Source organism: Hipposideros armiger, unplaced genomic scaffold (genome assembly GCF_001890085.2).
Source record: "Hipposideros armiger isolate ML-2016 unplaced genomic scaffold, ASM189008v1 scaffold_262, whole genome shotgun sequence".
Taxonomy (NCBI): Eukaryota; Metazoa; Chordata; class Mammalia; order Chiroptera; family Hipposideridae; genus Hipposideros; species Hipposideros armiger.
The window spans coordinates 75,623-101,244 of NW_017731612.1; the positions used below are offsets into that span (position 1 = coordinate 75,623).

General features: G+C 45.4%; 2 protein-coding genes across 10 annotated transcripts in view; one reads left to right on the forward strand and one right to left on the reverse strand.

Moving 5' to 3' along the window:
* AP1AR (adaptor related protein complex 1 associated regulatory protein) overlaps positions 1 to 4,541 on the forward strand; it is a 27,671-nt gene extending 23,130 nt beyond the window's left edge. For 3 of the 5 annotated variants that reach the window (XM_019656582.1, XM_019656583.1, XM_019656586.1), the window contains 2 exons: positions 301 to 429; positions 2,683 to 3,023. In XM_019656582.1, the coding sequence (XP_019512127.1) occupies positions 301 to 429; positions 2,683 to 2,933 (380 nt within the window). In that variant the 3' untranslated portion in view covers positions 2,934 to 3,023. Of the gene's footprint in view, positions 1 to 300; positions 430 to 2,682 lie in introns of all 5 variants that reach the window. The other 2 variants (XM_019656584.1, XM_019656585.1) reach the window with 1 other exon arrangement.
* Positions 3,956 to 13,911, reverse strand: TIFA (TRAF interacting protein with forkhead associated domain). Of its 5 annotated transcripts, XR_002125546.1 has the most exons (3): positions 13,008 to 13,427; positions 7,681 to 8,373; positions 3,956 to 5,485 (listed from the first exon to the last, which is right to left on the reverse strand). XR_002125546.1 is itself a non-coding variant. In XM_019656590.1 (2 exons), exon 2 carries the CDS (start codon positions 8,345 to 8,347, stop codon positions 7,790 to 7,792), a length of 558 nt encoding a protein of 185 aa, XP_019512135.1. In that variant the 5' UTR covers positions 8,348 to 8,373; positions 13,856 to 13,911; the 3' UTR covers positions 6,226 to 7,789. The 5 variants fall into 5 exon arrangements, 4 of the variants coding, with proteins under 4 accessions (XP_019512135.1, XP_019512134.1, XP_019512132.1 ...); XM_019656590.1 differs by lacking the exons at positions 3,956 to 5,485; positions 13,008 to 13,427 and adding an exon at positions 13,856 to 13,911 and having other exon boundaries at positions 6,226 to 8,373; XM_019656589.1 differs by lacking the exons at positions 3,956 to 5,485; positions 13,008 to 13,427 and adding an exon at positions 13,502 to 13,529 and having other exon boundaries at positions 6,226 to 8,373.
* Positions 13,912 to 25,622: the final 11,711 nt, after the last annotated feature.

Sequence of the window (25,622 nt, forward strand, 5' to 3'; positions counted from 1 at the left end):
ATATATATATATATATATATATATATATATATATATATATTACCTAGAGTTCATCATATTTCAAAATTTATAATTCATTTAAATTTGCATGTTTAGTGTGCTGCTAGATGGCAAAACAAAAAGAAAGGGAAAAAGGCCCTTTATACTATTCTTAACAAACTTACCAATGTAATGCTTTCGATCATTGTTTCTTGTGACATTAAAAGGAATAATATTTGAAGAGAGACAGTTATTGCAAAATAAATTATTGTGGTGAAGAGTCAGATGATCACATTTAATTATATTTGGTGTCTATTCTAGGACTCTCGTCAGATGCCACAGTTTTGACACCAAATACAGAAAGCAGTTGTGATTTAATGACCAAAACTAAATCAACTAGTGGAAATGATGACAGCACATCATTAGATCTAGAGTGGGAAGATGAAGAAGGTATTTTATGGTCACAGTTTTACCTGAAAAAGGTTAATCTGTTAACTTATAAAATCAACTTGGTATTTTACTTTAAACTGAAATGAATTCAAGGCTTTGAAAAATCAGTATAAAAATTTCTTGGACACTTATTGTATTAGTGATTATCATTTGCTGATAAATTCTTTATAAAGTTGCTTAATTTTTAACCTTTCTTAAGATTTAGAAAACAAATGTTTATTTCTCATTTTAAGGTTGTTGTAACCCAGCCCATGGATCCTGCTGTTACTCAGTAAGAAGAATTACTGCCCCCTTGTGGGCAAGCGAAAGCCAAAAGTTAATCACCTCGGTTCATTGTAAATTAGCAATTTGTTAGTGTTTTTGGTAGTACAAAAGCTGTAGCACAGACATGAGTTTGACTTTAGCTGCCATGTCTTCCTAGCTGTAGTGCTTTAGGTAGATTTCTTAACCTCTCTGAGCTGGTTCATTCACATAATAAAACTGCTGTAAAGGGTGATTTATTCACTGGTGCCACGTGGCCTCTGCCTGGTGCATGGTAGGCGCTCAGTAAGTATGGGAACACACGAATGCATACACGTTGTGAGGGTTAAATAAAGTTTATATACAATGCCCAGTACCGGGTGTTGCACATAGCCAGTGCTCAGAACGATAACTGAAGTGTGGATTTTTTTTAAAAGGCTCTCACTGAATAAGGCCAAGGTTTCATTTTCATTTTAAGAAATAAATAGTCCGAAAAGGAAGAACGGATAGGACTTTAAGAAAAACAATAAGCACTAAAATTGTCATGGAATTTTGAGATAGAATGGACGTTAGATATCCACCCTGGTCAAGCTATTCAATATTTGTTTTATCACTAAAGAAACTGATATATGGGAGACTTGAATAATTTTACCAAAGGGTGTAAGTCTTCGCAGCTAAACAGTTTCCCCACTCCTGTGCTTCCATTGTTGCACATTGGGATTCCAATCAGCAGACTTTAAATTTATTTTTATTTTAGCATCATGTTCAATTTGATCTAAAGCCTTTCAGGCCTTTTAATTCCTGATTCTGTCACCCACGCTCGACGCTAATCAGATTTGTAGGTAACGGGACTTTTGAGGTCACTGCTCAAGTCTGTGACAGATTACTTACTAACCAGCTGGGTAGAGGGCAGCCTGCTAGAAACCTGCTCGTAGGTCGATGTACAGTCCAGCTTCCTTTAGACATGGTGTTATTTAATCAAATGCAAATCCACAAAATCATATTTTTATCTTGTCTGTCGGAACAGCCTGCCTGCTCTGCTGGGCTAACTAAGTCTCCGTGAGTTTTCGAGAGTGACAGACAACCGCGATGCAGACATAAATGTTCTCAACCTCTTTTCTAGTTCTGTTGGGTTGTCAGAAAAGTCATGATGTATTTTTTTCTATGTTTTTCGTTGCAAAAATGCGTCATGACTTTCCCGACAACCCAATAGATTTTAATTCTATCACCATGTTGATTCTACACTTACAAATTCTGATTCCTGCCCTCCGTCTTTCTTTCTCTCCCTTCTGCCAGTAAAATGACATTGCTTTTTTCTTCCAAGATTTTTGGCACTTTCAGTGTACTGACAATTCTTTCTGTTCAGAATTAGGCCTGGACAGTTTGTCAATTCTCTGCTGTGTGGTGGTGGCGTCAGAGTAGGAGGGGCACAGGCTTTGGGGCCAGAATGAACGCCCCCCCCACGTCCAGAGCTCGGGGACCTGAGCAGGTCACTTGCCTCTTCCTGCCCCAATTTCCTGATTATAGGATGGAGGGTCATGAATGCAGTGCCCATAACTTCAAAGATTTGTAGGGGATTAAATCATTTGACATAGGTGAGCATTAACTGGAATCTCATAAGTGCAGGAACAGTGTGTGTCATTAGAGTGACTGTTACCTCTGGGAAAGGAAGCTGTCATCTGGGCTCTGGAGGGTTTGGCATATGAGACTGACAACAGTTGAGGTCCTCCGCCCACCCTGCTTTATTTGTGGCTCTTCAGAAACTTCATCTTATTAGATGATCAGTGTTGCACCCAAGCCGTCCTTTGCTGAGTATTAATGTATATTTTATGTAAGGCACACTAGAGGGATAGACCCCAACAGTTTACCCTCAAGAAGGCCTCCGTGGGACTGTTTAAGTTAATGCACAAACCAAGTCTGATTGCTAAAGAGAAATTGTGTTGATAAACTGGAAAGGCTTTTAATACATCTTTTTAATATTCACTGAGGTGTTTAATAACTGCCCGATAACAGGCATGAACCGAATGCTTCCGATGCGAGAGCGCTCGAAAACGGAGGAAGACATTCTCCGGGCCGCGCTGACGGGCGGTGGCGGCGGGAAGCCCGTGAGCACCGCCGCGTCCGCCTCCGACGACTCCAATGGGCTGGAGTGGGAGAGCGACTTCGTGAGCGCCGAGGTGGACAGCAATGGCAACTCCGAGTACGCGGGCTTCGTCAACCCGGTGCTGGAGCTGCCCGAGCCCGGCCTGCAGCAGAGACGCTGACACTGCGTGACCCGCCTGGTGGTTGTGACAGTGGCCAGAGCCACCTCGACTGGACGGATTGTTGTGCCGAGCCTTTCTCTAAGAGGCAGGTAGGGACCTGTGTTGTAAACGCTCGTTAGAAAGGCATCAGGATGAGAGGCTGTACCGGAATCGCTTCAGAATTAAGTGCAATTTCATCATCGGTCTTCTGTTTTTCAAAAGCAATTCGGTGGTTCTGTCATGTTATCAACTCAGTTTATTCTCTTTTCTTGGTAGCATTCCTGTTTACCATTACTAGGTTTTCATTGTTAACCTGGTTTTACTACTTTTCCTTTGTTTTCGTAAGCTTCTTTCAGTAGCTAACTAGGAAACCATGAAGGTGTTTTGTGTCAGTGCTCAGCAGATGTGGAGGGGGGAGCAGGAGGGCAGCGGGGTTCCGACTCAGAAAGTGTCCCTTTGCTGATTGCTGTGCTTATTTCAATGTGATTATGTAGCAGTAAGCACAATTAATGTGACTAGACCCTAGAGAAATGCTGAAGCATCGTTTTCTTTCTACACTTACTGTATATCCCAGTATAATCATGTGGCTTCAGCCTGAAACGGGGGACATCACATGATAAAGTGACTTTTCACGGCTTGGACCCTCACAGTTGGTAATCAAAATTAATATTGAGGAAAGGAAATATACTTGGGTTTTTCACTTCCTTTTATAGGCCACTATACATGAATATTGGCTTAAGTTACTTCATGTATTAAATTTCCAGGTGTCATTTGTTTTTAAATTTTATATTTCCAATGACTGATCTTAGAAGGTTTCACACAGAACATATCCTCTGTGCATGATTTAGTAAGAAAGGAAAACCTGAAAAGATAATACGGGTATTTCAAAGTAAATAAAATCCTTTCTGGTATGAAAGGGTCCATTGATTTTCTTAAGCTTTCCTTTCCTTTGCCTTGTAATACAAGGCAGTAATGGGACAGAACTAAGTGTATCAACATATAAAACTACATTTTGTGACATACAATGAGCTCTTCTTTTCTCTAAAGGTTATGTATCAATTTAAAAGGCCAAGGATACACGACACTTCCCTAACTGCTTGTCTTGATTTTGCTGAGGATTATGATTTTAGTGAGCAAACTCTTTTGATTTTTCCATAGTGCTTTTTCTTTTCTTTCTCTTGCAACAATGACAGTGCATGTTCTCAAAAATACAGGAAGGTCCAGATATAAATAGTAACTTAAAGTTCTTGCCGTACTTGAAAATAAAAAGAATCATGTGGTCCTTTCAATATTTGACCTGCGAGGCAATGACAGCTATAGCTTCATCTCTTTTTCTCATAGAAATAAATACGACACTTTAAATATGTAAGATAGTGGGTAACGCTCTATTTATATCTGTCTTTCTACAATTTAAGCAGCTCTGCCACTGGAAGCCCTGTAAAGGCGATCTGTATTCTCATTGCCTGTGGAATGCTTTTTAAAGTCTGTGTACATCAGATGTGTATTTTTGGTTTGGCATAAGCTACTACTATAAATTGTTTCAGCATTTTGTTCATCAGAGAAATTTTTGAAGGAATGGTAACTTCTCAAGGATTGTGAATAAACACATTTTTACATTTAAAAACTAAATTATTTGATTACTTGTTTTACTCCATAAAAATTCTGACTCCTGATGTAATTATTTTATTAAATCTGCTATGAAGACAAAAAGGAGTGAATTAGGAAACCAGGCTGGAACTAAACTTGAAATTGTGTTTTAACTGCTAAGAACAGGACATTAATTTTCTTTGTATGTTTATAAACACACTAGAAGTTAACATTCATTCAGCAGCTAGTGGAGACTCCACTGTGTCTGGTAGCGTGTGAGGGACATCGAAGTGGAGGGGGAGGTGTTCTGAGCAAAGGGCGTGGCCACAACAAAGGGAGGGGGAGGGCTTGGCGTGGGGGGAGGGCAGCGTGGTGTGAGGTGATGGAGGGAGGCCCATGTGGGGCTTGCAGGCCACGGTCAAGGGTGCTGGGTGGCTACTGCCCTCTCTGTCAGCTGGAGTCCACGTAAGCACTTCTGCTGTCATGAAAACGCCCTGCACTGCTGTGAAGAGACGCGTGGGAGGTGGGGCTCCCTGTGGGACCTGTGACGTTGCTGCAGGAGTGCAGAGAGGGAGAACCAATGCGATTTCCTAATGGGTTAGATGTGGGGACAAAAGAAGGGGTGGAGCCGGGGGACTGGGAATGCATCCAGCCTGGCGCCCTGGTGACCGCCCCCTGGCACATCCACAGGGACACGCAGCTGGAGTCGAGCCCCAGGCTTGACAGAAGAGCCTGTGCTTCTCCTTGGCACATGACACGATATGCAGCCCTAGAGGAGCTGTCACACGCCCTTTGTCACCTGCGTCCTGTCTTGCAGAAGGCTGCCACGTGGCAATTTCTCACCCACTTTGCTGGTCCTGCCTCAGCGGTTCAGGTTCAGGTGGAAGCTGTGCCCTCTGACCTCTGTGACTGGCCTCCCGGTTCAGTGTCATCCTAGGGATCAGGGATGCAGGAAGCTGGCTCAATGGTGATCTTGCTTTTGCTATCTGTGTAATAAAAAATGTCTAAATCTATTTGGGTTCATCGTCTTCCTTCCTACTGGCCAAATCTATGGAAGTTTGACAACCAACCCAGCAGCTGCAATTGTGTGACAATAACTTCTTGGTTTTTGACATGTTGGAGGAACAGGTTTGGGAAAGTGGAGGAAATTGAGAGTACAGAGTTGGAAAATTAAATGTGAGGTGCTTATGAGAAATTCAAATGAAGAAGAAAGCAGGTGATGGGATATATGTCTGCAGCTCAGGGAAGACATCTGGGCATAGGTTTAGGGTCATCAATAGGTGGCTGAGATCACCCCAGGGAGCATCGAGGCAGCGAAGCCTCGCTGAGTGTAGACATTCCGAGGCCAGGTCACAGAAGCAGACACAGGAGGCACGCCGGGACTCGGAGCCAGTGACCAAGAGGGGCCCACAGTATCAAGTGCTGCTGGGGCACCAGGAGGAGAGGACGGCGGCGTCAGTGGGTCAGGGACATGGAGACTAGTGTGCATGACAGGATTTGCATAGGTGAAGGCCTGGAGGCTGCGGGGGCTGAGCTAGGGGTGAAAAGTAAAGAATGGCCAGTGCAGACAATTATTTGAAAAGTTGCTGTCCGAGCGCAGAAGTGGGGGATTGGAGTAATGCGAGGGTGTTTGCTTAGCATGCTTGAACTTCTGAAACGGTGTGACTTGGAATTATGCCTGCTTTTTCCTTCAGTGATTGGAGAAATAAAATTTTTCTAGTGGAGGCCAGTTTTCATTTTATTTTAAGTACCTAAAGCTGTTCCAATCATAAGAGCACACTTGAAAAAGATTTTATATCAAATACATTTATAGTGTTTTCCCATCTTCATTTGGTACATTTGGTTAATTATCTGTCAGTAAAGGAGGTCACAAAAAAATTCACTGGAAAACACAGATTTTCTGTATCTGATTCTTGAATCCTTAGGAAATATTAATGCTGAAATGAAATCAAATTAGGAAAATGACATTAAAATACATTATTATGAGTATTTTTTGTTACAGATGATTTAAGGGAGTTGTTTCTGACATCGCATCATAGGACTGTCCTTTGCAGCTCAGTAATCTTTTCGGTGTGACCACTGATTATAAGACCCAACTGGTGCTCGTGTTGTCCGTGGTGTCGTGGACGGTGTGACACTGCTGAGGACCCTACTTGGTCTCAATTTCCATACGAACGCTGTGATGGAGACACTATTTCAACCTTTTTTTTTCAGAAGAGGGAACTAAAGCTCTCTGTTAGTGACAGATCGCACAGGAAACGGTGGATCAGCCCCACCAACAGTGTGAGTCAGAGCCCGCCCCCAATGCTGCGCGCACTACCTTTTTCTAGAGATTACATCAGTGTTCTTTAGGGGGTATTTTTGAGTTTTGTTTTGTTCAGCTGTTAGAAAAAGTCTGTCTAACTAACTCTGGATGACTGAAAAATTGTTTTAGGATGTCAGAAGTGATGTTATAAAAAGGCACTCTGACCTAAGGTGAAGTCCCGCTATTGGACCTCAGAAGTTTTCTGGGTTAAAACGTTATTGCCTTGGTTTTGGCTTAGGAGCTGGGATTTCACTAACTGTATTACAAAAGCTACTCCGTGCTCTCTGTTACTGGGTTTTCTCTTCTGTGAAGATGGTAGCAAGCAGTGCCAGACTGGTCCCCACTGGACCCTCCGGGACCTTCCACCAGCAACACAGCATTCTCTTCTCTAGTGTCCCCAGCCCCAAAGTCATTGCTTCAGAGATACAAGGCCAAAGAAGTATTGTCATGATGAATGAGTGTTTGGGGACAACCAACTGGAAGCCTTGTAAATTCCAGGCACACATTTCATAGTGCTCATCCTTGGTCATCACCTGAAATGGCAGCTGATTGTTTCAATCAGGGTCCAGTTTGTAAAATAGTCACCACACCTGTTATTTTAACAGATAATAACTACTGTAAGGAATTAAATGTTAGATAACTGAAAAGTAAAAACAAGACTTGAGATTCACACACACACTCACACACACCAGTAATAGTAGTTATCTACTGAGAGTAAGACTATAGCTAATTTTTCTAAAGGCATATTGAAACCAATATTAACACTTGTGTTAGAGCATAAAAGTGATGCTGTTTCAAGTCAGTCACTGCATTAGGTAGTAAAGACAGAATCTTCTAGAATATGGATATATAGTCATGTGGCATATGAGATCTCACCATGCGGAAGCACTGCCTGTGGTGACGACGTTCTGTGCTAATAAACCTGGATAGTGGAGTCGGAGGAAGCGTCCGCAGTCCTCACCCACGACTGCCCTGAGCCCCCTGTTCACGATTCACTTTCGTCCATTTCTGTAGGAGACGCACTTGGGGGGCAGGAGGACAGGAAACGGCCTTCCTCAGGCACGGGCCTCCCTGGCGGCCAGTGGTTTTCTTGCAGGAGTGACCTTGGGGACAAGACAAACTGAGTCTCAAAGACGTCCAGCGACTCTCCGTCTTCCTTCTCCATCAGAAGCTGGTAGTCGCCGAACCTGACCATGCATTTGGGCGGCAGGTCCACCTTGTTCAGGTAGCCCAGCTCCTTGCTGTCCACAAGCAGACTAGTCTTCTTACTCATATTTTTTATTTCAAAGGAGAGAACTGAGCTGTCAAACTTCTTAAACAGCTGCACAGAAAACTGGACTCGGGAAACCTGTTTGTCCTGAAAAGTGTACCGACATGTGTTGGGGTTGCGGCCAAACTTCACCACTTCACTGGACGGCAGCCTCTCTCGGTGGTGAAACCGTATCAACTGGAACATTCCGCCGTGCCGCTGGCCAGGGTGGTACACAGTGACCTGCAGACAGGTGACCGTCTCTTCTGTGTCAGCATCTTCGAAACTGGACATGACGTGCAGCCTCTGACTCCACCCGCCTGCAACAGTCACAGCAGCACATTAGTTTAGCGCGGACTTTGGCGTGAGATTTTGGCTCTAATATCTTGATGAAAAGCTTCTGAGAGGTGATTTATTTAGATTTTAAATTAAGAAAACACTACATAGAATACTTTCAATTATGTGGAATCTTACACCAAGCCCTACGAAAACTGGTGTATGACCTTTTCCTAGCTCTTTACTTTTCACTTCTGGCTGACGATAAGGCCGTACAGGCAATCAAGGCAACCAAAGGAATGACTGTTGAAGTAAGTGGCTTGTAGGAGCATAGTGAAACCTTAGTTCCTTTCTCATTTAAATAGACTGACTTGGGGGCCGGCTGAGTGGCGCGATGGTTAAGAGCTGGCTTGGGATGCCAGAGGGCCCCGGTTCGGATCCCACATATGAGGGCCAGTGACACTGCCCTCTACAGCTAAGATGCTGAACAACAGAACCTGGAGCTGGGCTGCCCTGAGTCGCCAGCGATGACGTAGGCTGCAGCCCCTGTGGCAGTGGGTGGCCATGGGCTACCGTGTGTGGCCAGCAGCCAGCGTGAGGGGCAGCGGGCAGAAGCCGGCGACTGATCTGCCTCGCCCGGGAAGAGCGCAATGATCGTGCCAACTTGGGCCAATGAAGCGACATCCTCCACAACTAGACTGAAGACCAAAACGACAGCAACTTGTCTGTTCCCCTTCCCCCAATTCCCCAGCACTGTTCCCATCCCCCAATTCCCCAATTAAAAAAAAAATCTAAAAAAATAAATAAAATAGACTGACTTGGGCCGAGAGAAAATATGACGGCTTTACTTTAAAGAGAAAATCAGGAAAAAACAGTGCCTTTGGTTTGAACACCCTCCGAGGAGACACACATAAAACCTACAGCTTCTTAACTGAATTATAATTAAGATGTATTATGAATTGTGAAAACTGGTTTAAAATATAATTAAAAGTCAAATAAATAATTGCAATATTTATATCCTCATGTAGATTTCTAGTAGGCAAATGGTTAAAAACAGTAAATGCTACAAGAGGTTCTTCTATAATTTTAAATTTTAGACATTACATACTTTTTAAAAAGATAAAGCTCCCTGAGGTAGCTGTCAATGTCATAGTCTGTACTGATCCTGGAATTACTTGTTTTTGTCAGCGTTTCCTAATGGCTGGACAGACGGTCAGGAACCTCCGGCAGTACCATCTACCTGCTGTGACCCACATCCCCTCAGCCCCTGGCCGGCGACCCCTCTGCCATCCGGGGAGGGGGGTTGGTTACCGAAACCTTGGAGAGGTTATTTTGACACAACGGCCATTTTAAAACTATTTTAAAAGAATTACATGGGCATGACTTCAAACAGTAAAACCAGTTACTCTAAACAGTACCTTCCCTCCACCCTAACCCTGTTTCCTCTTCTAGAATCAATGCTGTAAAAGTTGCTTTTATCCTCAGACATTTTCTTTCTACAACAAGCATAACTGTGCGCTCCCAGACACACACGTTTCTACACAGAGAGAAAACATGGTCCTCTACAGATAGGAACATACTGTGTTCAGTTCTAGAGCTTGTGTTTTTCAATCAGTAATCCAAATGGGTGCTTTTTCTCCATTTCCACACGCCTACATACGCCTCATTCTTTATCAGCTGCGTGGAGTCCTTTCATCGAGCTCAGTGGTCACCTGCCGACCGGCAGTGGCAGGGGGGCGCCTGCACCCTCTGAATATTGTATTTGGGGCTTGGGAGTCAACAGTGTTCAGTGAGGTTGGTCAGCAATGTTATTGTTTTCTGTTTGCCATCAGTATTAGCATCAAATCTATGCCAGTTTAAAAAAAACAATACTTTTTTATGCTTGCTATTTACTTTTAACATACAGTTTTTGTTTCACAAAGTTATGCTGTTAAACTTATCAAACTGTCAATTTATTCAACAAATGACACAGCTAAGCAGAATTCTTTTTTATTTATTTGGAAATATACTTTAATTCTTACTTTCATAGTAGATTCTTTTGGACATTATTACATTAATGTCCACCTACAAGCAAAAAAAGTGAAAGGAACCTACAAAATCTTGGGGCAATTTGTGGTAAAAATCACTGTGAAACCAAAGACAGCAGGAATGAACACACAAAGGGCAGAAATGATTAATCCATCCTGTACTGTGATTTAAAGATACTTTAATCATGATAAGAAAAAAGTATCATTATTCAAGAAGCAGACAGCATAAAAGATTATAATAAATCACGAAATGATTCAATTAGTGGTTGACAAGAGATTAGCTGTTAACAAGTCAAGAGTCTCAGCGAGCAAGACTCCAGCAGGGTCTCAGCCTTGTCTGAGTTCCAGCCAGCATTCCAGTTCATTCCCGGACTTTGGACAGTAACAGTTGCAAAAGGAGACCTGCGTGAAAACCACACTGTGTTCTGGATGGAGTTTTGGTGACACCCAGGCTGTTTTGTGTTTCTTATGTAACCTATTAGCTTAGAATTCAGTCTTGTGAGCAAATCTGCCACCGAGAAAAGTCTGCCCCAGACGCTCTTGGGCCTGGTACCCGGGGCAGGTACATGTCCCCTGCAAGGGGGGAGATCGGCGTTCCAGTGTATAAATCAGTGGCTGTCAGTGTGAACTGTGGGAATTGTCTCGGTGTGAATGAGTTCTCGGAGGTCCATGAACTCCTGGCTCACCACTGCCCCTCCCCCCAGGACGGAGGCAGACTGTCACTCAGGCACCTGCTGCCCTCCCTGCCGGCCTGGTTCTGCCCCTTTAGAAAGATGGTACTTCCCGCTGCACTGACCTCTTGTCAATGATTCGTGAGTGGGAGACATGGAAGCTACTGTGTAGATGGTCTTTCCTCTTCCCCTCGCCACATCGGCTCTCCCCGAAGGGAGCAGGTCAGCCTGGGCCCAGAGGGAAATGGTCAAGACCGAGCCACAAAGGGCCTGAGCAAGAAATGAGCGCTTCTCCCTGTAAGTCATTTGTTTCTGACATGTGCACTCACCGTCCTTAGGAAGGTGTGACTGGATTAGACCTGACAGTGACAAGGCTACTAACTGTGTGCCTTTCATGTGCCACACACAATTTTCAGAATGACTCACGGCTCCGCAGATGAGGGCGCTGGGTAGCCCAGGTCCCAAGCCAGTGGCAGAGGCAGGATTCAGACGGGTAACGGGCACTCTGACCCCCCAAACACCGGCCCTGCCTCCAGCTACTACACAAACTAGCAGCGAATCCCCCAGAGGAGTCACGGAGCTGTGTGTTGGAGCCCGCGAGGCGCCCACCTGAATCGAGAGTGGGAGGGAAACACGGTGGGTGCCCCTCATAAAAGGAAGTGGCTCTGGGCAGCGGGTCACTGGGCGTGACCCTCCCTGAGCCTGGCGGTGTGGACATTAGCAGGGACCTCTCACTCAATCGCAACTGGCGCAGCTTGTTAGGGAGCTCTGAGGTTGTCTGAATCATGGTCTCTGCAGAGCTGCCAGGTCCCTCCACAAAGTGGCCTGAATCTGTGATATTTCAGTAGTCAGTAAGGAACTAACAAAAAACTACAATAAAGTTAAAATTGGTGGATCTTTTCTTAAAAATCGCTAGTGTGCAGGGGGTGAAAAGCAGCTTTTTCAAATCTCTGACAAGTTATCCAAGAAATAAGTGCACTGAGCTTCTCGAGTGAACAGGTCACTTGGGGTCGGGGAAGGGGACGTCACTGCACACTCCACCTTGGGGACTTTATACCGTGTGCACTTAATATCTGTTCAAACATTTCACAAATCCTTTCTTTACAAAACATACACACCATCTCATTTTCATGGAATTAAATGGAGTTGGAGATTAGCTAAGTGTCAGTAAAATTGTAAACTGGCTGGGATCTGACATCAGAAAGCTGTAAAGCACTGTGATGTCTGACAGTAATACCTGTGTTAAGCGGGCTGCAGCGACGGCAGATCACAAGGAGCTCTGTCCCGGGAAGCGGACTGCGGGAGGCGCGGCCGCCGGCCGCCGGGGCCTCCAGGGCCTCCAGGGCTCGCCTCTCCCTGCTGGACGCCGGAGTCCCCGGACCGAGAGGGGGGCGTAGGGCTCAGGGACCCGCTCGCTCGCCCCTCCGCTTCAGGGACGGAGGGTGGTTCTGTGCAAAACGCTCTCCAGCCCCCACACCCAGCCTCGCTCCCAGGTCCTGAAAACCCCGTGCACGCGCACTGCCCTCGCCTTGCAGACGGGTGTTTGGCCTTCAACTGTCATCACTAAAGATAGTTTCGCAAAAAGGAGCCAGGTGTCCAAGCTGTTTAACAGAAAGTTCGGCACCTCTGGGTGGTCACGCATGGCAGCAGGTTTGTCACGCTTTAAGTCTGTTTTTTAAAACCAGGTCGACTGTAAAAGGCGTTTGTTCTGAGTGATGCGTGTGCATCCCTCTAAAATTTTTACTTTCATCCCCCTGCGCGTCCTCCCCCGCCCATTCCTATTCTCCAGAGAGCGTTTGTTACAAGTAGGAATCTCCTTTTTTATCAAAAGCTTTTCTCGCTGAGAAACACCCGACACTGAGCTAATGGGAAGGAAGAGGCACTTTGGAAGCACACAGCGAAGACACAGCTGTCGCGGTCACCGAGCTGCAGGGCGGGTCTGGGACGTGTGACCTGGACTCCAGCACGGTCAGCACTTACCAGCGCGCGGGTCTCGCAGAAGGAGCCGCGGAAGCAGGAGCCGGAGGGGCCGGGGGCGCGCGTCCCCCTCCGCGCGCGCCGCGCGGGGCCAGGGGGCTCCGGCCTGCAGAGGACGGGGAAGTTCACGCTTCTCAGTCGAAAGCACCGAAAGTCCCGAAAATAACGGACTTCTCTGTTTCCTAACGCGCGGCCCCAGCAGCGAGGCCGGTCGGCGGAGCGCGGGCGGGGCTGCCCCGTGGGCCTCACCGCGGGAGAAGCCTCGCGAAGCCCGTCTCCGGCCGTGGCTTCCGGGCCCCGATATGTAAACACCCCCGAGTTGACGACGCTGGGCTCGCGCCACGGACGGCTCCGGCCGAGCCCGCGGGCGCTTCCCGCTTCCCGCTCCGCCGCGGCCGCGGGAGGAGCCGCGAGTGCGCTCCCAGCGCGTGGGCCGCCAGGGGGTCGCGGCGCCCCGCCCGCCCGCGCCCGCCCACCCGCGCCCGTGTCACACTCACCCGTCCGCGGCCCGCCCAGCCGCCCGGCTCCGCGCCACGCCCGTCTGTCCACGTCCCCCACGCGGCTCAGCCCTCTCACCCCCCGCCCCCGCCCTCGGAGCCGCAGGCACCGCGGCCAGTGGGGCGCGCAGCTCTCCACCCGGAGGCTGGGACCTTAGGAGCTAGACGTGTGCTCGGGAACGGAGTCACCTCAGGTTAAACGCGCCCCCCGCCCCCCGCCCGCGCCCCTCCCCGTGACGCGTGTGGGCCTGGGACTGGGTGCGGGAGGCGGGCGGCTGCACCGACCCGCCGAGCAGCTGGCTGCACGGCTCCATCGCCCGTCGTGGTCGCGGGCGGGAGCGGAGCTCCCCTCACCGTGGAGTAAACCGAGGCCGGCAGAGCGGGGCGCGGCGTGGGCGGGACGGGAACCCGCTCCCCAGCGCCTGTCCGCTGCGCAGGCGCCGCCGGACCCCGCGGCCGCAGGGCGCGCTCCGCGCCTCCGTGGGCCACCCGCCCAGTGGCTCCCTTTCCGAACACGGAGGCGCCCCATTTACAACCGTGGTTCCCCCACTCCGCAGACATTGATGAAAGGCCTAGAAAACTTCTCAAAGCTTGGAAGGGCCGGAGCCCAGAAGAAATGTGCTCGTTTATTTCAGTAATTTCTATTTACTGAGTTTTCTGAGGGTACTAGGACATATTGTTAAAAGAAGCAATTTAAAATCATTATTATCTAAATCAGGCAAAGTAATTAGTAATATGTATTTTATTACTGTTTCAGTTTGTATAAAACCACTAAAAACATCTTTAAATGAGATTTTGCAGTTTTAATACATATTTTACTTGTTTTATTGTTTTTCCAGGTCAGGTCAAAGTTGAAACAGAGTAATGATAGCATTTATAGGAAAACATGAACACGATTCTTGGTAATCTAAATGCCTTTGCTGTTAAAGGACCACAGCAGGACCTCAGGTATGCAGTGAGCGTCAGCAGATGTTACAGCCTCCCAGCGTGTTCCTGTCACAAATCTGCTGATGAGAACACGCATTGAGGAAAAAGAAATTTCCAGGTCCTCCTATTTGCAAGTTTCCTTTTTGAAAAGAAACAAAACAGTTTTTTGTTGGGCTTCCGTCATCTCTTAAATCAGCCAGAGTGGGTAAACTTTCTTGTGGATTTAACAAGCTGGGTGGCTTTTAACCCTGGTTGACTTCAGCTAATCCAGCCCAAGGCTGTTGTATTGTGGGAATATAGGAAGTCGGCTGAATGCTTCCTAGAAGGTTTCAGTCTTCCTAGGCTACCAAGTTAGGGTGCAATAAAAAAGAGCCCTTCAGGGCCGGCCGAGTGGCGCGATGGTTAAGAACTGGCTTGGGACGCCAGAGGGCCCCGGTTTGGATCCCACATATGAGGGCCAGTGACACTGCCCTCCACAGCTAAGATGCTGAACAACAGCTCAACCTGGAGCTGGGCAGCCGTGAGTCAATGGCAATGGCGGAGGCTGCAGCCCCTGTGGCAGTGGGTTGCCACGGGCTACCGTGTGTAGCCAGCAGCCGCAGTGAGCGGCTAGCAGCCACCGTGAGTGGCCGACCAGAAGCCAGCGACTGAGAAGAGCGCAATGATGGTGCCAACTTGGGCCAGTGAAGCAACGTCCTCCACAACTAGACTGAAGAACAAAACGACAGCAACTTGTCTGTTCCCCTTCCCCCAATTCCCCAGCACTGTTCCCATCCCCCCAATTCCCCAATAAAAGTCTTTAAAAAAAAAAAGCCCTTCAGAAAAACAGTACCCCAAACCTCGGGCCACAATTGGTTATCAGAGCAAAACAGAAGAAAACACTAGGCGTGTGTATATGTTGCTGATACAAAAAAGGGAGGATTTACTGTTTGAATTATTGCTTATGAATCATTTAATTTCAAAATAACAAAATGCCCATAATCCAACATATTTCTAACTAGCTGTGAACAATTTGGAATTTCCAAATTGTATTGTTACAAAATAAAGTAAAATTTTGTCTCAGCTCTCATATCCAATGGGTGGTGTCCCCTTTAGTAACTACTGTCACCACCCCACCACTCCTGCCCCCCCCCATGGGTTGCAAAATAATTTCTCATTCAGTTACTTCCTGGTTTAGGACTACAAAACTATGTGTCCATGGAAAGAATCTTAAAAGTTTTTAGATACTTTCACTAGCCCGTAATTAAGCTGAGGTGCCTGAAATCCTGCTGGGTTCCACTTAAAATCAAACAGAAGAAGCTGATTTGTGGAAATACAATCACACATTATAGAAAAAAGAAAGTTGCTGGCTGGTAATCCGGTTACTTGACACCCACCTTCTGCTCCACAAACTCTAAGCCAGTGAATGAATGCACTGTCATCCAGCTTCCCGGACTGGGGTTCCGGGAACCAGCTCAGCAGGTCTCCACCTCACAGCCAACGCCCTCTGCGAACGCCTCGCTTGGCTTTCTTCCATTCTCCCCAATGGGAGACAGGAGGAAACCCAAAGTGTTGGGATGGGAGTGAAGAGAAGGTGTGTGGCTCCTGCCTCCGGTTCTGGGGTCAAGTGGCAGCAGCTACAGCAGCGATTGCGACCTGCGTGAAGGACGACCCAAGGTGCAGGGCAAAAGCGCCACCATTTGTGGGAAATGTGGTCTGTACACCAAGTACCTGCCAAGAGATCCTAGAAACAGAGGGGTCCTGTTGGTGACTCAGAAAAAGAGTTAGCGACAGAGCGGGCAGGCGGGGACAGGTGGGTGCGCTGACATTTTCATTGGGTACTTTTCCTAGTTTGCATGGATTATGGTTACAGCACAAAAAAGCTTTTTTTAAGAAGAGTCAAGTGTGAGAGTCTCTCCGGAGCGGTGTCACTCGCTGCTTCAATGCCTCAGGATTTTCCTTATGTTGCAGGGGGGACATCGCGCCCTCAGAGGCGTCTGGAGGGACAGGAGGAGGGGAGGCTTGGGCCATCTGTTCCGCGTGTCCCCGGAGACCGAAGCGGCACAGCTGCTGTGCAGGCAGGACTCCCCCACCCCGTGTGTCCTCCACTGGCAGTGGGCAGAACCTGTGAATACATAGGATGAATCGCTCCTGTGACTAGGTTCCTATCTGCAGGGAGGTTATCTGGCCCGGCCAGGCCTAATCCTGGGAACCCTAGAAAGGGCCTGAGCCCTTTGGGAAGTCAGAGACACGCGCCCCTGATGGCCAGGAACTGCCGTGGAGGCACCTGGCATGGGGCTGTGGGCCGCAGCCAGGAGCTGCGTGAGGACCCCAGCCAACAGCCAGGAAGGACATGGGACCTCAGTCCTACAAGTGCAACTCTGCCAACACCTGAATGAGTTTTCAGGGAGGGCCTGAACCCCAGAGGAGACCTGCAGCCTCCTCAGCTATGGGAGCCTGGGCTTCCGATGGAATAACAAACGGGCTGGGTTTTGTTTTGTGTGTTGTAGATCCTTTATTATTTTCCCTCAGTTCATGAATACTTACTTATATAACGTCCATTCTCTAGTTATGATGGCATTTACAGACATTTAAAATGCATTTTGGGCCGGCCAAGTGGCCCACTGTTTAAGAGCTGGCTTGGGACGCCAGCTCTGAGCAGCAGGGCCCCAGTTCGGATCCCACATGAGGGCCAGTGACGCTGCGCCCTCTACAGCTAAGATGCTGAACAACAGCTCAACCGGGAGCTGGGCTGCTGTGAGCTACTGTGTGTGTGGCCAGCAGCCGGTGTGAGCTGCCAAGAGCCACGCTGAGCAGCCGTCCAGAGGCCGGAGACCAATCTGCCTCACCCGATTTGCAATGATAATACCAACATGGGTCAGTGGCGATGTCCTCCACAACTAGACTGAAGAACAAAAGGACAGCAACTTGTCTGTTCCCCTCCCCCAATTCCTCAATAAAATCTTTGGGGGAAAAAATGCATCTTCATTTATAACTATTTTATACTTGGTGCATAGAACAGATCATTTAACTGGTGCTGTTTTAAGCTGCTGAATTTGTGGTAATTTATTACGCAACAAGAGAATACTAATAGAGTTTTACGCTTAGAGAAGCCCAGCGATTATGAGTCCCCAGTGGACTTTGGTCCTGGCACCCCTGTCACCCGCTGTGACAGCCAGAGGCTGTGACCATAAGCAGGAAGAGGAGGGCCATGTAATGGGTGTGTCATCTGCACCTGCCACACATCCTTCAGACCAAGTAACTTAGCCTTTCCCTTGTTGAACTTAAACTTAGTCATATAGCACTCCTCATCAGTGTAATTTTTAGTAAAAAAGAAAACAAAACCTTCCCCTTCTTTAATATTATATTTAAGTATTTACATTTCATTTGTTAGTGTTTCTCACTAATTTTTAAAAGCTAATGAATTACTAGCTTCCTAACAAGTAACAGTTATACTACTAAAAAATGACAGATCTTAAGCTATACGGTGTTTACCTTATAACACATAATTTCATTTGCTCATAAAATACAGTGGAAACAGTTGCCTGGGAGGAACCCATAGTGGGACTGTGCTGTCCTTCTGCCCCCAACTCCGGTTCTCTCTTCGTGTTTGCTATCGTTTGCTGCCAGCTAGGGATGCAATTCCGAGGAGAAAGTTCCTGAGTGACATTCTGCCCATAATCTCCAGAGAATGTCACTATTCACGCTGCCTGCGGCCTTGGAGCTTACTGTGTAATGAACAGTGTTGGGGGACACCATCTTTCTCCAACACAGAAGAGCCCGAGGTGGGGGGCCCTGTGAGCACATTTTGTCCCAGCTAGGCGGAGACGGAAACCTCTTACTGGGGTGTTTCTTCTGCCTTCTGCCACCATGCCACCAAATTCGCTTAGGTTAAAGCGATCCTTGACCTACTTACCAGCCAGCAGCCCTCCTGTGGGGGAGGTCACTCCCAGCTCTCTGACATTTGGCTCCAGGGCTCTCTTGGGTCCCCCTACTTGGCTTTTAGGGGAGACCTGGCTTCACAAGGGTGGGACCTATGCAGTCCGTCACTCAGGCCCCACCTCAGGGCTCCATGCTTGGCTCTGCTGCCACTAGCTTGAAAGTCTCAATAATTTTTGGAAAAAGAGACTCCACAAATTATGTAGCCCATCCCGTGTTTAGAGCATAATTTTGTCTTGGCTTTTCTATGACTGTCCTGGCACCCTTTCACCATCTCCTCTGTGGCCCCTCGTTTTCTGCATGAGAACTCTTACAACCACATTTGTTCCTTGGGGACTTCTTTTTCCGTTCTCCCTTGGCAAGCTCTACCTACACTTATAGCTTTGTGACTTCCTCTACGTCATTTACCTATAGTTCCACATCCCCCACCCAGGTCTGTGAATCTATCTCCTCCCTTTTTATCAAGGAAGCCCAGTCTCCACCTCTGCCTGGACTATTGTAGTCGTGGTCTACCTCATTTTCCTAACTCCAGTCTTGTCTTCTAGCCCACCCACCACCGTGATCTCTCCCGACATAAGCCTTGTTCCGTAAATCCAACCTTCCTACCACAATGAGTGTTCTTTCTAAAATAGTATATGATTTTATTACTATATTCCTTACAATTTTCAACTTCGCCACGCCAGTGTTTTCAAGATGAAAGTCCAAACTCCTTAGAATGAAACACAAAACTCTGCTATTATGAGCTAACTCCTATTTTTCCAGCTAGTTTCTAGCCATGGCTCCACTGACACAACAGCCACTGTGGTCAGTCTGAATCCGTGGCACCAGTGTAGCACTTGGCAGAAAACAAATACTCTAAACTTGAATGAATAATATCAGCTTGTATCAGCAATTTATTGTCGAGGTTATAAAGCCCAGAAAATCAACATGAATACAATGGTGCCATCCCGTGTCTTCAGCGTGTCGTGATCCCACCTCCCTCACTTCTAATAGCCAAGGCTTTGACTATTCAGATCTCCATCTGAAGGAATTTTCACCTCCAAGGTCTTTCCAAAGCTCAACATTGTGACCACAGATGACACATCCTACCTTTGTGTTTCCATGGCTCGGAGGAGTCCACCAGGGTTCCCCGTGGAGCCAACTCAACTGTTGTCCAAATGGTAAGGAAGACAGATGCCTCCTCATTACGCTTCCCAGTGAGGATGATGAGGTGCCCTCGCTCCGCCTCCATTCCCAAGCCTCTCCATCAGGCCCAGAACATCCATCCAGTCCTACCCCCAAAACACCGAATTCCTAACTTTGTCATCACCTACCCTCAAACAGGATTTTACAAAAACAATGACTCTCATACATTTTAAAGTTGATATTCATCTTTTATCATAACTTTAATTTCAAAGTATCTAAGTCAAATGTTTAATAACTCTTTTTGATGCAGCCAAAGAAAATTATATATGCTGCTGATTTCATGCCCTCATCATCCATTTAGAAATGTATGCACAAGTTCTTATACACATAGAATATTAACAACTGGAAATTTTATATTATTCTTTTATCTCCTTGAACTTCTATTTTCTGATCCATAATCAGATGCATTATCCTTTGCGCCACTGGCCCCGTACTACTAAACTTTTATTTTCATTCCACTTCCTCCATCGAATTCTCTCCTAGTATTAAGTAGTTTAAATGCTTGAAAATTTTCCTTTATCATATTTCTTTACAGTAAAAACATATGGACATTGAAGTTAAGCATTTTTATTTCTTCTGGCCATAGACTCTAAATATTAAATTTTTTTAAAATATTGAGTTATACATTATAAGTATTATGAATTCATAATTGATTAGAAAGACAAAATACATTGTATATTTTTTTGACTATTAAACAGATTAAAATTTTATGGAAAATCCATTTCTTAATAAGATTTATTGGGTTTTTAAAAAATTACTTCATGGGTGAATGTTACTGGTAGCTAGAATAAAACAGCCTTCCCAAAACCACATATGTAGAAAAAAGGAACTCTTCACATAAATAAATGGAGATGGAAAGGGTTTTGTTACAGCAACGTCATTAGGTTACTTGAACTTCTAAGGTCATATGTTAAGAGTTACATAGTGAACAATTATAAAAATTGTTTAAGTGGTCTCAATACTGAGTACTGTACCAAGTACTTCAGTATTAGTATAAATACCGAGTGGCTGAGTACTTGAGTATTCCTCTTATTTTGCTGGGAAGCAGAGTTGGAAACCATCCTATCTGCCAGAGGATTTGTTGCCCAGTTAGTGGAGCCATTCACTTTCTCAGCTTGGAGGAAATTTACCGAAAAGGCTTTCCCAAAACTTACCAAGTTACGACAATGAAAAATCTTCCTCTTTTACTCAACAGGACCCTTTTTTAACCCAGCAGGTGCAGAAAGGCCTGAGAAAAATAAATATTGTGGACGTCCATAACTTTTACAAAAAAATGTTGTTAAACATAAAAAATCTTTTCATGGGGCCAGCCGAGTGGCTCAGTTGTTGAGCGTGAGCTCTGAGCAACAGGGTCGCCGGTTCAATTCCCACATGGGCCAGTGAGCTGTGCCCAAGTAGAGCTGCCGCTGAGCTGCCTAAAGGCAGCCAGATGGTGACTGGACTTGGAGCTGAGCTAGCTGCACCCTCCACAACTAAGATTGAAGGACAACAACTTGGCTGTTCCCATTCCCCAATTCCTCAACACTGTTCCCCTTCCCCAATTCCCCAATAAAATCTTCCAATTCCCCAATAAATTCTTTTTTAAAAAATCTTTTCATGTATTTCTGATTTTTCCTCACTGTCTTACCAACTGGCCTAGCGAGAGTTTCTAAGAGAAAGATGCTAACTTCGTTTTTCAGTTCACATAAACCTGCTAATCTATGTCCTTGTGACCACAAGCTCTAATTTTAACAAAGACCAGCACTAAACGGAGCCTTAACATGAGTTTGTCTTGTGATGATACATCAAATCAATGCCATGTTCATTGTTTCTTACTAACATTCTCTTTCCTTGGCTCTCAGGGGACTGACTCTCCATTCTGACTTAGTTTAAATAAGGGGTTTTCTTGCACTTTCCTTAAGAGAAGGAATTTTCTGTAGTAATACAGCTCCCAAAATACCTTTCATCAAGGGGCGTGTCTTATGGTGCAAAACTGCTGAAAGTCCTGGGTTAAATTACACAATCATCTGAGAGAGTTTTGTTTTCTTTTGCAGTTCTACTTCCTGCAACCCAGGCTGTTTCCGAGAAACAGTAAATTTCAGGGAGGTTGTGCTGGAATGAATGTTTTTTAGACTGTTTTCCTCTTCTTCGAGATAAAGGTGAGTGCCAGCCTTTAAATGACAAAACTCAGTAGACATGGGCACAAAAGATAACTGCGTAATGTAGAAGGATGGCTTAATGTATATGATGTGCAAACTGCTGATTTTAGGTGGCACATTCCAGACTTTGAAATTTTGAGTTATGTGCTTAGTTTAATGTGAATGAAAAGTATAATTAGTTTATAAAATCTGTGGCTTCATGGATGTTACTGCTCAGAAAGATGTTAAGTAAAAGAAAGTGAGCCGATTTACTCTTGATTTTAAGGAAGTGGTTCAGTAAGTACTACTATGGGGAATATGCAGATATCGTAAAATCTGTGAAGGTGACATGTAGAAGGCTGAAGTTTTGGAAGTGGATATTTTCTGAACCAGTGCAGTATCTTTGACCTTCATTGAATCTTCGGTACAGAGCTTAATTGATAATACAATCTGTTGACTTTTCTAATTATAGATGTACAAAATATTTGATATATAAAGAAATGCTTTATCAAACTTTTGTCAGGCCTGTAGTGCTTCACATTTCCTTATGAACTGTCATGAGATTGGAGAGATGCCGAAGGTAGCCAATGTCCTTGAAATAATGATGACAGATGGCAAGTTATCCCCAAATAAACAGTACAGCTTCATTCTGCCTGTCTGACTGACAGGGGTCTCTGAATTGGGGGTGAGTTGGGATGGGGACTTTAAACAACATCTAGGTATCATATGCTCCAATGGACATTAAAAATGGTCATATTGGTAATTTCTTTTTGAGAATCCATCCTAGGGAGGAAGTAATTCTAAATATGGAGAAAATTCATATAGAGGTTTATCATGAAGGTATTTATAATAACAAAGAGTTGCATTCTAAGAAAGGGGAAAGGTTAAGCAAATTATGGTATACCCACAGGACATGAGGCAGTTCAGAAGTCCACCAGCACAGACAGTGCTGAGTGAGAAACACTCAGGATCGATTAGCTATTATGTTTCCAACCACTTAATACATACATGAAGTGGCACAGATAAAAATTCACAAACATTCTAACAGTGGTTGTTGTATTACAATGTAGATTGCTCTCTCGCTCTCTCTCTCTCTCTCTCTCTCTCTATATATCTATATATCTATCTAGATCTATATATATATATATATATATATATATGGTATATAACGGGGTGCCAAAAAAATGTATACACATGACTTGTTCATCTTTTGTTATTGGTATATATTATTACAATTTTAATATAGTTTTTCCTTTCTTAAAACATGTATACATTTTTGGCACCCTCTGTGTACACACACACACAATGATATTTTTATATTGGCTTTTTATATTACTATATAATATACTTATGTTACTTTTTTGAGAACACTAACAGAATGCATTAAATAAAGCTATGCTGCTACATAGCAAATAAAACTGTATCTTTGGAAGATAAGTCTAACTTCTTTTTATTGGACATACAAATAACTTGCTATGTGAAGGAAGAGAATTGCATCTCAGGGCTAGAAGAACAAGCAGGCGTGTCAGAATCAGAGAATATAGGAGGAAATACCGATTAAAACACCGTTAGTTGATTTTGCTCGTGTTGACGGCTTCAGTGTCCACCATAGCTTTTACTGCAGACAACTTGCTCTTTGGTTTTGAAGAAAAGAAAAAAAAGGACTGAGGCATGGGAGCGTTACCGGATGTGTGTGTGAGCTGCTATCTCCTTAGTTTCTCATTCTTAAGGACTCCTGGGGCCTGAACCCCTGAATTTACATCGCACATATTGTCTTCATGCTTCCCAGGAGGTTGGAAAATATAAGGCACTATGAAATGTAATGTATTGCCATTTTTAACATATGAAAAGTGATTGTTATGGGAAACCCTTTTAGTAAAATTTTGTGTGAATAACTAGGGAGACTCCTCTCTGGCAAGCTTCAAAAGTAATAAGACTTAAAAAGAAAGCCAGCAAATGAAAGCTTCAGAACGTGACCTGGATATCACCCAGAAGGGTTTTTGGCAAAGTCTGTTTTCCGCATAATATAAATACGGGATCGTATTATCCAGAAGGGGCAGACCGCCAGTGGTGAGGTTCCTCTCCTTTAGGGTTGAACTGTTTCAGAAGTCTGAGAGATTTGAAGCCCTCTCCTCTCTTAAGGGGATGGGGAAAGAGACCAAGAGGTTTGCCCCCTTTCTAGCCCTTTGGACAGGACCTGGTCACCCTTGATGTGACGTTCCCCCTCCTTGTGTATCTAAGTGATGGACGGTGGTGGAAATTGTAACTTCTCTACTGTCACTGGGGATTCAGGACCTGAGTCTCCTCTGTTCTGTCACCTGGAAGGTTCAGATAGTAAGCCTGCAACAACTCCTGTGACATAACGCAGGAAGTGAAGAGTAAAGATTTTTCCTTGATCTGTCCATCCTCTTACAGTAAAGTGTTTAAATTTTTTCTTAACTAGAAAGTCCTTCTAAATAAGAAATAACCAAAAAGTGATACTTAGAGGCAAAGACAACATTTTGATGTATTTGGTGTATTTCCTTCTGATTATTTTTTTAATAATGTGTGGTAAAATACACATAAAATTTACTATCATGACCATTTTTTTTTAAAGATTTTTATTGGGGAATTGGGGGAGGGAACAGCGCTGGGGAATCGGGGATGGGGACAAGTTGCTGTCGTTTTGTTCTTCAGTCTAGTTGTGGAGGACGTTGCTTCACTGGCCCAAGTTGGCACCTCATTGCGCTCTTCCCGGGCGAGGCAGATCAGTCACTGGCTTCTGGTAGGCCACTCACGGTGGCTGCTAGCCGCTCACTGCGGCTGCTGGCTATACACGGCAGCCCATGGCAACCCACTGCCACAGGGGCTGCAGCCTACGCCGTCGCCGGCGACTCCCGGCAGCCCAGCTCCAGGTTGAGCTGTTGTTCAGCATCTTAGCTGTGGAGGGCAGTGTCACTGGCCCTCATATGTGGGATCCGAACCGGGGCCCTCTGGTGTCCCAAGCCAGTTCTTAACCATCGCGCCACTCCGCCGGCCCTATCATGACCATTTTTAAGTGTACAGTTTAGTGGTATAATTTACATTCACACTCTTGTGAAGCCATCACTCCCACCCATCCACAGACTCTTCAGTTGGCAAACTGAAACCCTGCACCCATTAAACAACTTCTTAGGGACAGGAGGCAGGAGAATCAGTTCGGAGGCTGCCGGGCCAAAGGGGACAGGCAGGGACAGGAGAAACCCAGGGAGCAGAACCCCATTCCTGGGAGAGATACCACCGCCCACTGGGGGCGCTGCGCCACGACCCGAGAGAGCTGAGGACACGCGCATGCTCAGAAGCACCGCGATGTTAGGGGAGGATCCGCCCAGCATCTCAAACGTGGGCGCTGCGCTTGAGTTACCAGTGTTTCTTTAGCATATTCAGTCATTCTAAAATATTCTAATAGCTCAATGGACCTTTTCCTCCCAAGCAGTTTAATATGTGCCGCAATGCTATTAACACTATTAATTTCGTCTGCAAACGCTTTCTCCATAGAGAGCCGAAGTGTAATTTTCATCCGTTATACGGAAACATCATAGATACTAAGACAGTGGGTTAGTGAATTTTTGTCTATAATCCGAAAAGATTAATGGATTTTTAACCAAAAAAGATTATTGGTCAGGTAAATAATACGCATCACTATTTTAATGTTTTACAAAACTTTTCCATTTCCTTCCATCACTACTAAGTCTTGTAATTTATTTAGATCTTTTTTGTTATGTGCCACATTAAAGTAAAAACAATAAGTAAAAATATACCTCTAGTTAAGCTTTCTCTTATGCCTGTGCTGCTATATGTCACCAGAAGAGGGCGGCAGTGAGGCGCTTCAGATTTATCCCCTGAAGAACAGATTTATAGGCCCTGAAACTGCAGTAAAGTACATAATTAAGACCACGATGTGAATGAATGACGCAGACATTTGTTGGGATGACATCCTAATTAACTGACTCGTT

Excerpts from the sequence above, each read along its gene's own strand:
- TIFA (XM_019656590.1), bottom strand. The coding sequence starts at position 8,347 with ATGTCCAGTTTCGAAGATGCTGACACAGAAGAGACGGTCACCTGTCTG.